Here is a 12,370-nt window from a genome sequence, read left to right as displayed (position 1 = left end):
GCTGATATTTCAAAGTGCTGTACAGAAACCCAGCCTAAAACCCCAAACAGCAAGCAATGCAGGTGTAGTAACTGCTATATGGTCTGGGGCAGAGAGGTTATGGATGCTAATAACAGGTTATAACTGGTCTGTGTCCTCATTATGAAGCATAGTAACTGTTATATGCTTCTACACCTGCATTGCTTGCTGTTTGGGGTTTTAGGCTGGGTTTCTGTACAGCACTTTGAGCAATCAGCTGATGTAAGAAGGGCTTTATAAATACATTTGATTTATATGGTCTGGGGCAGAGAGGTTATGGATGCTAATAACAGATCTGTGTCTACAGTATGAAGCATAGTAACTGCTACATGGTGTGGGGAGGAGACTTCGGCAACAGCTCCCAGCAGGCCAGGTTCAGCCAGGAGGACACTGTGGTTGGCTGCCTGGTCGACCTGGCAACAGGCCTCATGACATTCACAGCCAATGGGAAGGAGATAAACACCTTCTACCAGGTGTGTGTGTGTATTTGTGTGGGTGTGTGTAGTATCAGGTGTGTGTGGTGAGACTCCTATGCACATGTTGGCTATATGTCACTGAGGATGACTGGGGGTGTGTTGTTGTTGACAGAGGTATTTTGTTTCTTCCAGGTGGAGCCCAACACAAAGCTGTTTCCTGCTGTGTTCGTCCAGCCCTCCAGTCAGAACATGGTACAGCTGGAGCTGGGGAAACTCAAGGTCAGAATCCTCCTCCTTCTTCCCTTTCTTCCACATCCTCCTCCTCTTCCTCATCCTCTTTCTCCTCCTCCACCTCTTCCTCATGTTCATCCTCCTCCTCCACAACCTCCTGCTCCTCCATATCCTCCTCCACATCCTTCTCCTCCATATCCTCCTCCTCCTCCTCCTCCTCCTCCTCCTCCTCCTCAACCTCCTCCTCCACAACCTCCTCCTCCTCCCTCCTCCACAACCTCCTCCACCTCCTCCTCTTCCTCATCCTCTTTCTCCTCCTCCACCTCTTCCTCATGTTCATCCTCCTCCTCCTCCTCCACAACCTCCTGCTCCTCCATATCCTCCTCCTCCTCATCCTCTTCCTCATGTTCATCCTCCTCCTCCTCCACATCCTCCCCCTCCCTTTCCACTCCCTCATCCTCTTTCTCTTCCTCCTCCTCCTCCTCCTCCTCCTCCTCCACATCCTCACCCTCCCTTTCCACTCCCTCATCCTCTTTCTCTTCCTCCTCCTCCTCCTCCTCCACCTCCTCCACATCCTCACCCTCCCTTTCCACTCCTTCATCCTAAAGGACTCCATACTCACACGTCTGACTTTGTCCCATTCTCTGAACCTCACCATTCTCTTTTCTATTCTGCTGCTGACTTTCCTGAACCCCTCAGTTTGAGTTCCTGTTGACAATGACCATTCCACTACTGTTGTCTCTCCTGAACCCCTCAATACTCTTCTACCAGAAAACCACTCCCCTTATTGCTCTTCTACCAGAAAACCACTCCCCTTGTTGCTCTTCTACCAGAAAACCACTCCCCCTATAGCTCTTCTACCAGAAAACCACTCCCCTTATAGCTCTTCTACCAGAAAACCACTCCCCTTATAGCTCTTCTACCAGAAAACCACTCCCCTTATTGCTCTTCTACCAGAAAACCACTCCCCTTATTGTTCTTCTACCAGAAAACCACTCCCCTTATTGCTCTTCTACCAGAAAACCACTTCCCTTATTGAGATGTCTTTGATCATAAAACCGTTACGTCTTCTTCTCCTCTCAGAACATCATGCCAATCTCAGCAGCCATGTTCCGTAGTGAGCGTAAGAACCCAGTGCCCCAGTGCCCACCCCGGCTGGACATCCAGATGTTGACCCCCGTCATCTGGTCCCGCATGCCCAACCACTTCTTGGACCCAGAGGTCGGCAGGGTCAGCGAGAGGCTGGGCTGGATGGTGGAGTGTACCGAACCCCTCACTATGATGGCCCTGCATATACCTGAGGAGAACAGGTCAGATACAACACACAGTCCATGCTAATCCTAACCCTTTGTCATGAAGAACTGGTTAGAGATAAACTGTACACTACAGGGTTGGACTCAATTCAGTTAGCAACATGTTGTCATAGACGCTAAATGGGACAGTTTCAGTGAATTACTTTTCAAATAGTTTTAATCGTTTTTTTTAAAGATATTTTTCAAATGCTGTAAACAAAACAATAGCACGACAGTTGATTGAGATGTTAAGGTATAGCTCAAGTTTTTTAAATACTCATATGGCAGTCATAGACATGGCAGTCATAGTCATGGCAGTCATAGACATGGTAGTCATAGTCATGGCAGTCATAGACATGGCAGTCATAGTCATGGCAGTCATAGACATGGCAGTCATAGACATGGCAGTCATAGTCATGGCAGTCATAGACATGGCAGTCATAGTCATGGCAGTCATAGTCATGGCAGTCATAGACATGGCAGTCATAGACATGGCAGTCATAGACATGGCAGTCATAGACATGGCAGTCATAGACATGGCAGTCATAGACATGGCAGTCATAGACATGGCAGTCATAGTCATGGCAGTCATAGACATGGCAGTCATAGTCATGGCAGTCATAGACATGGCAGTCATAGTCATGGCAGTCATAGACATGGCAGTCATAGTCATGGCAGTCATAGACATGGCAGTCATAGACATGGCAGTCATAGTCATGGCAGTCATAGACATGGCAGTCATAGACATGGCAGTCATAGTCATGGCAGTCATAGACATGGCAGTCATAGACATGGCAGTCATAGACATGGCAGTCATAGTCATGGCAGTCATAGACATGGCAGTCATAGTCATGGCAGTCATAGACATGGCAGTCATAGTCATGGCAGTCATAGACACCGAAATACGTGGATTTGGGACTAAATAAACAATTACATTTGCAACGGTCATAAACAATTAATAATAAATGCAACAGTTGGTCAATGGATGAAGATACTCCAAACTTTTAGAATGTTTATAATCCAGATATTGATTTAGCGCATAAAACATTTTACTGCCACAGAAAAAAACTTTTACCGACTGCGACGATTCGGTCACACGTAACACATTTTGAAATTGTGTTTTTGACAAATAAAATAAATAAGATAAAAGTAGAGACTCAGAGTTAGAAAATGGTGTCATACACAGCAGTTGAGGAACAATGAGAAGGTAATTCTGCTTTGAAAGTTGATCAATTTGTGACCTCACTTTTGAAAAAAATGGCACTTGAATATGTTTTGGTTCACCTACTGGAGAGCTCATCTTTGTCTCCACCCATTCAGCATCGTTCACACCCTAATTAAGCCTTAGCCCCACCCATCTCTTTAAGGATTCACATGCGAGGCCATCTGCTAAACAGAGGGAGTAAAGTAGTGTAGTAAAAAACAACCAAAGATTTCAAGACTAAAAGTGGTGAAAGTAGTAGCCTACAATAAGTTAAAACTTCAGGTAAAAATACACAGTATCTTGTCCTTGTCATTATCTAGTCCTAAATCCTAATCTGACTTTGGTGCAGGTCCTGTTGTTCTTCACATCTCTGGTAAACACACTATATCAAATCTAAGTTTATTTGTCACATGCAGAATACAGAAGGTACAGTAAAATGGTTACAGGCAGAGTAGAAATATCAATAAACAGAAACTGTCCAGATAAAAATATTTTATTCATATTTTATAATTATTAGATGACGCTAACCCAACACACATGTCAAAATCGATGGGTCATGTGAAATAAATGCTATAACCACCCTCACACCTATCTAATTAACCTTTATTTAACTAGGCAAGTCAGTTAAGAACAAATCCTTATTTTACAATGGTGGCCTAGGAACAGTGGGTTAACTGCCTGTTCAGGGGCAGAACGACAGATTTGTACCTTGTCAGCTCGGGGATTCGATCTTGCAACCTTTACGGTTACTAGTCCAATGCTCTAACCACTAGACTACCTGCCGCCTCTACGCTCCAACCACTAGGCTACTCTGCCGCCTCTACACTCTAACCACTAGGCTACCTGCTGGTTACTAGTCCAACGCTCTAACCACTAGGCTACCTGCTGGTTACTAGTCCAACGCTCTAACCACTAGACTACCCTGCTGGTTACTAGTCCCAACGCTCTAACCACTAGGCTACCCTGCTGGTTACTAGTCCCAACGCTCTAACCACTAGGCTACCCTGCCGCCTCTACACTCTAACCACTAGGCTACCCTGCCGCCTCTACACTCTAACCACTAGGCTGCCTGCCCGGGTCACTATTGTCAAGATATGTACACATCTTCATGAAATACAGTAGATGGCCGTAATCACCCTCAGACACACATTATGTGTAGACATGTAGCTAGCTAGCTAAACTAAACAATGAACCGGCATAATCTCAACTCATACTACTACCAACACAAACATTGTCGTAGCCGCCCTGTGGGACTCCGTCCAGAGTCATGATGCTAGTCGGGAGGGTGTGGGCAGCAATCGGTTGAAGAGCATGCACTTAGTTTTACTAGAATTTAAAAACAGTTGGAGGCCTCAGAAGGAGAGTCGTATGGCATTGAAGCTCGTTCGGAGGTTTGTTAGCACCGTGTCCAAAGAAGGGCCAGATGAATACAGAATGTATACCATGTCTGAGTCCTAACCTGGGCCACCAAAAAGTGGCTCCTTGCAAGACCTTTCATTTTGACCACGCCCCAGTGGTTTTCCTGTAGCTCCTTCAGTAGGCCCCTCTGTAGAGTAGCCCGACACCACCAGTCACTCATACCCCATAAGCCACCATCACTTTCTCCAGGGAGCTCATCCCTTCTCACCCAATAAGGCTTTAGTTCAGGATCAGTAACGTGGTTAGGTCACCCTGTCAGTGTGAAATGCTTCACTTTTGCCAAACCTTTGTCCTTGGTAGTTTCCCTGGCGATGTTCTTAGCTAAAAATGGGATGTACATCTAAAGATGACACTTCGATAGTTCGGATTGCGTGAAGCAAATGCAATAGGCCTCTCACTACCGCCAGGAATCGTGTGTGAGATGACATCACCCACCCCGTTATGGTGAGGCATCACCAGCCAATATTACTGGCGTGTGTGGGGGGGTCTATCCTGTCTATTATTATCTAGTCTATCCAGGATATATCCCCTGTTCGTCTATCCTGGTCTATCCTGGATATAGCCCCTATCCAGGATATAGCCCTGTCTATCCTGGATATAGCCCCTGTTAGTCTATCCCCTGGATGTAGCCCCTGTTGTAGCCCCTGTTAGTCTATCCTGGATGTAGCCCCTGTTCGTCCTTCCTGGATGTAGCCCCTGTTCGTCCTTCCTGGATGTAGCCCCTGTTCGTCCTTCCTGGATATAGCCCCTGTTAGTCTATCCCGGATGTGGCCTCATGTTCGTCTATCCTGTGACCTAAGTAAGTGACACTAGACTGAAAAGACGAGTCCCTGTTTACTCTTAACCCACGTTTTTGCAGCCAACTTTAACACCGCTTCTAACTTCTGTAAGTGGTCCTCTGCCAGATTTCCCTGTGACATAAGAATGTCATCTAGAAAGCACACAATCCCAGGTAAACCCTATAAGACCTGGCCCAATAATACGTGGGAATATAGCTGGAGCGCTTGATACTCTTGAGGCAGTCTACACTCCTCTGGTATAAACCCTTCGACGTGTTAATAGTCAGGAAATGCATTGCCTCTTGATCTACCTCCACTTGCTGGTAGGCCTGTGTAAGGTCTAACTTTGTGAACTGTTTTACACACCAATGTGCACCACTAAACACCTCAGCATATTTATCGCACAGCTGGGCAACTGGATCTGACACATGGTTGGCTCTTCACCAATCTAATTTGAGGTGCTGAATCCAGTCCCCCCCCCCGGTTTAGCGCGGGACTCTCCGCTTTTGACACTAATAGAGGTGTCATTTCACTTTAACCTCCAACTGTTCCAATAACTGAATCGGCTGAGCTGAGTAACTTCTCAAAACAACACTTACATGGTTGCGGTTGATGCTTCTTTAAAATCTGCTGTTGTACAGCTTCTCTGAGATAATAAAACATGGCAGCCCCAGTATCTACTTCCATCTTTATCTCCCCCCCGTTTACATCTCACCATGACCATATAAGGTTTCACATACTCACGATCACTACACACAGTAAAAAGTCCCAAGTTCTCTTCTGACTGTTGATTTCCGACTGTTGATTTCTGACTGTTGATTTCCGACTGTTGATTTCCGACTGTTGATTTCCGACTGTTGATTTCCGACTGTTGATTTCCGACTGGTGATTTCCGACTGTTGATTTCCGACTGTTGATTTCCGACTGTTGATTTCTGACTGTGCCAGAGCCTGCAGACAATAGCAGTGCTGCCTCCTCAACTTGACCTGTGACCTTTACTAGATTAGAGTGCACTTGTTGAGAGCGTTGCTTAGAAAACGCGCTGTTCCCCCGCAGATACTGTCCCCCAGATACTCTCCCCCGCAGATACTCTCCCCCGCAGATACTCTCCCCGCAGATACTGTCCCCGCAGATACTCTCCCCCGCAGATACTGTCCCCGCAGATACTCTCCCCCGCAGATACTCTCCCCCGCAGATACTCTCCCCGCAGATACTCTCCCCCGCAGATACTCTCCCCCGCAGCAGATACTCTCCCCGCAGATACTCTCCCCCGCAGATACTCTCCCCCGCAGATACTCTCCCCGCAGATACTCTCCCCCGCAGATACTCTCCCCCTGCAAGCTCTTTCCAAGATGTCCAGTCTTCAGGCACACTCTGCATTGAAACTCCTTGTAATGGCAGGTGTGCTGTGAATGTCCTGTCCCCAAACAGCGAAAACAGGGCTTTGACGTCTCCTCCCTCTGGTCTGACATCCACTGTTTCTCCCTGTTGGATCCAGGTCGATGACCCTCCCGTTTTGTGGTCAACTGATCGGTTCTCAACTGACTCGGTGTCTGCTGAAATTTTTGCATACTCCGGGCTGTGCACTCCGAGTTGTTGACAATGTCCAATACTTTTGCCCATGTTCAATTCTCCCAGTATGCCACGCTTAACATTTTGCCACGCAGCTCCTTACTGGCAACTCGATAAACTAGCTGCTCCCTCATCTGCAGCCCCAAACTCACATGTAGCCACCAGTCCCTTTAGCGATGCTATATACTCAGCTAACGTCTCTCCCAAACAACTGTTTCCTATTCCAAAAAAAAAACATACTTCTCGCTCAACACATTCCATTTTGGCGCATAAATGTCTCTCAGAGCTGAAATGAGCTCCTGGAAGCTAGCCTCTCCCGGCTTCTTCGGCGCTACCAAATCTTTCAGCAGTGTGAATGTCTTTGAACCCACGGCTGATAGAAACACCGCTCTTCCGTGGTCGTCAGCTATCTCGTTGGCCTCCAAAAACTGCAAAAAAATATATATATGTGCTGAAGCTCTCGTTAATTCTCCTGGAAACACAAACCGGTCTCACTACTGAAATGTACCATCGCTCTCATTAGCCCACGCATCGTTTCTTCCCAGCTGACCAGCTAATTTACTCACGTTAGTTACGAGCTAACTTTCTAGCTCGTTCACTCGGTTGGTCATCAGTAGTCTGAGGATTTGGGCTCAGAATTCCGTTATCCTCGTCGTCAGTTGTTGCATTCTAAGAATGCTGGGTTCTTTTACTGAAGACTCCGGAGCACACTTATAATAAACGGAACAGATTTATTTAACGTTCTCCTTTTAACATGTTACAATCGACTGACTACTCTCTACAGTTTCTTCAGCAGTTCCAACACATCTTTGAACTTTTACTTCCCTTGTATCTCGTCATCACTTCAATGCAAGAACGGAAACCCCATTGTCATTTGTTAAATTCAAATAACTCAACCCCTTGGATACAAATCTCAATGGCTATTGGCAACCATTTTACATCTAAACTCATCTAAAACACAATAGATTTCTCAATACACCAAACTTTTCCGTCCACTGTCCGAATCGTGACCAGATTTCCTGGTGCCTCCTTGTATACAGATTATTTGACAGAATTTTCTTTCAAAATAATATGAATTTGCCTCCCGAGTGGCGCAGCTGACTAAGACAATGCATCACTGTGCTTGAGGCATCACTGCAGACCTGGGTTCGATACCAGGCTGTGTCACAGCCGGCCGTGACCGGGAGACCCACGAGGCGGCGCACAATTTTCGTCTGGGTTTTTGGGGAGGGTTTGGCCGGTTAGGATTTCCTTTTCTCATCGCGCTCTAGCGACTCCTTGTGGTGGGCCGGGCACCTGCAAGCTGACTTTCGGTCACTGTCTGGATGGTGTTTCCTCCGAAACATTGGTGCGGCTGGCATTCCTGGTTAACCGAGCAGTGCGGTCTGGCAGGGTCGTGTTTCAGAGGACACATGGCTCTCAACCTTCACCTCTTCCAAGCCCATAGAGGAATTGCAGCGATCGGACACGACTGTAACTACCAATTGGATATCTTTCAGTTGGGGAGAAAGAAGGGTAAAAGTACAAACAAAATGATGTGATGATTTAAACAATTTGACCATCCAGATCTGTTTACACTAGATTGATATGCAGGAACAATGGGTCCCTGACCCCCCCCCCATCCCCGGAGATGGTCTCGAAGATCACATCACAATGCTTCTTTTAATCATCTACACCTGTCAAAAAAATGTGGTCAACAATCAGAATGTAGAAAAGATCAAGAAAAAAAGGATGCATGTTAGAACCAGGTATAAACAGGGCCATGGAGGACTGATTGGGCTCATTGCTTGGAGTTTACGTTATCTTTACATGCGCTACTTTACACCCTAAACCCTGTGTAAAGGTTCTAATCCCTTCCTGTAGGTGTATAGACATCCTGGAGTTGTCTGAGCGCCTGGATCTACTGAAGTTCCACTTCCATACTCTGATGTTGTACTGTGCTGTCTGCGCTCTGGGCAACAACCGTGTAGCACACGCCCTCTGCTCGCACGTTGACGAATCACAGCTCTTCTACGCCATGGAAAACACCTACCTGCCCGGCCCCCTTCGTAGCGGGTACAGATCTGATCTCATTGATTGTTTTATCTCCGTGTCTAACACATTAGTTGCCCCAAGAAACCATTCAAAAAAATACTTGTGCACAAAATGTATTTAAAATTTAATAATTCTTATTGTCAACATCTCAGTCTCCAGGTAATATGATCTTTTACCTTTAATCTCTCTCCCTGTCCAGGTTCTACGACCTGCTGATCTCCATTCACCTGGAGTCAGCTAAGCGGGCACGGCTGGGCACCAACAGGGAGTTCATTGTGCCCATGTCCGCCGAGACCCTCAGCATCACCCTGTACCCTGACGCTGAGAAGGCCTCTGACCTTCCTGGGGTGGGGTTAACTACCTGTCTTAGACCCAAGCTGCACTTCTCAACCATCAACTTTGTTGGGACGGATCCTGACCTGTACACTCTCAGCCCCGTCTTCCCTCTTCAGGTTAGTCACTTAAATTCAGATCAAATCAATGTATTGTTCATCAATCCAGACCAGTGAGTCAGCTTCTTGTGTGGCTTTGGTACATGCAACAAGACACACAATGTACAAATTAAGGTAAATGAAGACAAATGAAGTTAAGCTCTTTTGCCTGAATCTGGTGTATGTACAGACATTTCTTTAAACCGCTGTAGGTCTAAGCCAGTGGTACTCACTAATATTTCTGAGGGAGCCACTTTTTGTTAATCAAAATCACTGTGCGAGTCTCCCACACCCATTCAAATGGATTCATATATGATATTTAAGATACTACTAGCTTGGACCATCAAGCTACACTACATGACCGAAAATATGTGGACATCTGTTCGACAAAAGTCATGGGCATTAATATGGAGTCGGTCCCCGCTTTTGCTGCTATAACATCCTCCACTCTTCTGGGAAGGCTTTCCACTAGATGTTGGAACATTGCTGCGGGGACTTGCTTCCATTCAGCCAGGAGCATTAATGAGGTGGGGTACTGATGTTGGGTGATTAGGCCTGGCTCGCAGTCTGCATTCCAATTCATCCCAAAGGTGGTCGATGGGGTTGAGGTCAGGGCTCTGTGCAGGCCAGTCAAGTTCTTCAACAATGATCTCAACAAACCATTTCTATATGGACCTCGCTTTGTGGGGGCATTGTCATGCTGAAACAGGAAAGGGCCTTCCCCAAACTGTTGCCACAAAGCTGGAAGCACAGAATCATATAGAATGTCATTGTATGCTGTAGAGTTAAGATGTCCCTTCACTGGAACTAAGGGGCCTAGCCAGAACCACGAAAAACAGCCCCCAGACCATATTCCATTCACCCAGCTCAATGTAACATCAATAGGTTTAGGCTACTAATACTACAACGTACCCATCATTAGGTTGCTGCAAACTAACCTACGAATTCAAGTTTACAACTTGGAGTAATCAAGGTGATAGACAGTGACACATTCAATGCACACTCTTGCCTGCATCTATCTGATCTAGGTTGTAATCATTAGTCAAAACATTTGCAAACGGGAGTTTCTTTTGGACAAATTCAGGATGGTTTATCCCTGTTTGTTCCACCCCTGATCACCTGCATACACAGTTCACATTCAAACACCATGATCCCTTTGCTTGTTGTATAATTCCTCATCGTAACCATCTATGCATTCTCCTCCTCTCACCTTTTCCCTTGGCTTGTGGACTTCAGTGCACAAAACATCAGCTCGCTGTGACCTGGCAAAAAAAAAAAACTTTCCAAGCCAAACCTTCATATCATAACTGCTAACCGCCTACATCATTGTCACCATATTAACGTCATAGTCAACATAGCTACTAGAACTAACGTGTTAGTAAACCCGCTACAATCAAGCAGTACAGTGTACAGTCAGCAAGCAGTTTAGTAGTTACACAGGTGAGCCCTGGTGGCAATAAATTATTACATCCAAAATCTTACCTTGACTTGGAAGAGATCCAGTGTTGGATAGCCATAGCCAGCTAGCTAGCATAGCATCCCTCTCTGTTGGATAACCATAGCCAGCTAGCTAACATAGCATCCCTCTCTGTTGGATAGCCATAGCCAGCTAGCTAGCATAGCATCCCTCTCTGTTGGATAACCATAGCCAGCTAGCTAACATAGCATCCCTCTCTGTTGGATAGCCATAGCCAGCTAGCTAGCATAGCATCCCTCTCTGTTGGATAACCATAGCCGGCTAGCTAACATAGCATCCCTCTCTGTTGGATAGCCATAGCCAGCTAGCTAACATAGCATCCCTCTCTGTTGGATAGCCTTAGCCAGTTAGCTAACATAGCATCCCTCTTTGTTGGATAGCCTTAGCCAGCTAGCTAACATAGCATCCCTCTCTGTTGGATAGCCTTAGCCAGTTAGCTAACATAGCATCCCTCTTTGTTGGATAGCCTTAGCCAGCTAGCTAACATAGCATCCCTCTCTGTTTGAGCCAGGTGATTGAGTAGGCTAAACTAGCTAGCTGAATTCAACTGGCTAAGTGAACGTTTTACAAAATACAACCAAATATAGTTAGCTTTCTCTCTGTCTCTCTCTTACTTCTCCTTAATTTAGGAAGAAATTAATTTGTTCAAAAAATGTTAAACTATTGTCGTTCTCTCTCTTTGAGTCAATTACTCATCACATTTTATGCACTGCGGTGCTAGCTAGATGTAGCTTATGCTTTCAGTACTAGATTCAAGAGCTCTGATAGGTTGGAGAACATCCTCCAGAAGTTGTTATAATTACCATAATAATTAGACCCCTATTTAGTCACTTTAATCGTTGCACTTTTTACTTCCTATTCATGTTGTAATTTTTACCTCCCTGTACGCGGTTACTATCAGATGACTTGCAAAACAAGTTGGTGTTAAAGGTTCCTCATGATGCATTCGTATAGGTTTGTAGCTTAAACCGTCTGGACAGTCAGTTTTGTGAGAAGAATTGGGATTTCTGCATCAGCGACTTCAGACAACTGCCGTAGTACTAAACAACCCAACACACTCTTGTCCGTGAGTCTAAGCTTTCGACGGTGGAGTTGAGTTAGTTTGTGTTTTTACAGACGATTTCGTGACGATTTTTCTTGTCACGGATCCTGTCGTGTCTGGGGGAAAAAACACTGTCTAGACGCATTGCTGCAATCGGTGAACTCAGTACAGTCTCACGGAGCCTATGCAAGAAACAGGAAGTGTCTAAGCGTAAACATACGGGGAGCTATTTAATAAGACTCAAGGGGGTTTATTTGCCTCCGTCCAATACATCTAACAAGTCAGAGTCAAGTGAAATAAGGCCTGAGACCAGGGTTAGATGGGTTGGTAAAGCAGCTAGTTATTCAGAGTCAAGTGAAATAAGGCCTGAGACCAGGGTTAGATGGGTTGGTAAAGCAGCTAGTTATTCAGAGTCAAGTGAAATAAGGCCTGAGACCAGGGTTAGATGGGTTGGT

The 12,370-nt window shown here is 45.8% G+C and overlaps 1 protein-coding gene across 1 annotated transcript in view; it reads left to right on the top strand.

Annotated features, from left to right (window-relative positions):
* Positions 1 to 12,370, top strand: part of LOC112255825 (ryanodine receptor 1-like) — a gene marked incomplete at its 3' end in the record, with an annotated part of 92,091 nt that overhangs the window by 78,925 nt on the left and 796 nt on the right. Inside the window, exons 32-36 of the mRNA XM_042296582.1 lie at positions 326 to 491; positions 627 to 713; positions 1,749 to 1,975; positions 8,795 to 8,986; positions 9,165 to 9,417. Of these exons, the coding sequence (XP_042152516.1) occupies positions 326 to 491; positions 627 to 713; positions 1,749 to 1,975; positions 8,795 to 8,986; positions 9,165 to 9,417 (925 nt within the window). The remainder of the gene's footprint in view (positions 1 to 325; positions 492 to 626; positions 714 to 1,748; positions 1,976 to 8,794; positions 8,987 to 9,164; positions 9,418 to 12,370) is intronic.

Source organism: Oncorhynchus tshawytscha, linkage group LG14, assembly GCF_018296145.1.
Source record: "Oncorhynchus tshawytscha isolate Ot180627B linkage group LG14, Otsh_v2.0, whole genome shotgun sequence".
In the NCBI taxonomy this organism is placed as follows: domain Eukaryota; kingdom Metazoa; phylum Chordata; class Actinopteri; order Salmoniformes; family Salmonidae; genus Oncorhynchus; species Oncorhynchus tshawytscha.
Note: the sequence above shows the minus strand (reverse complement) of the source record. Positions and strands in the feature narration are given on the sequence as shown.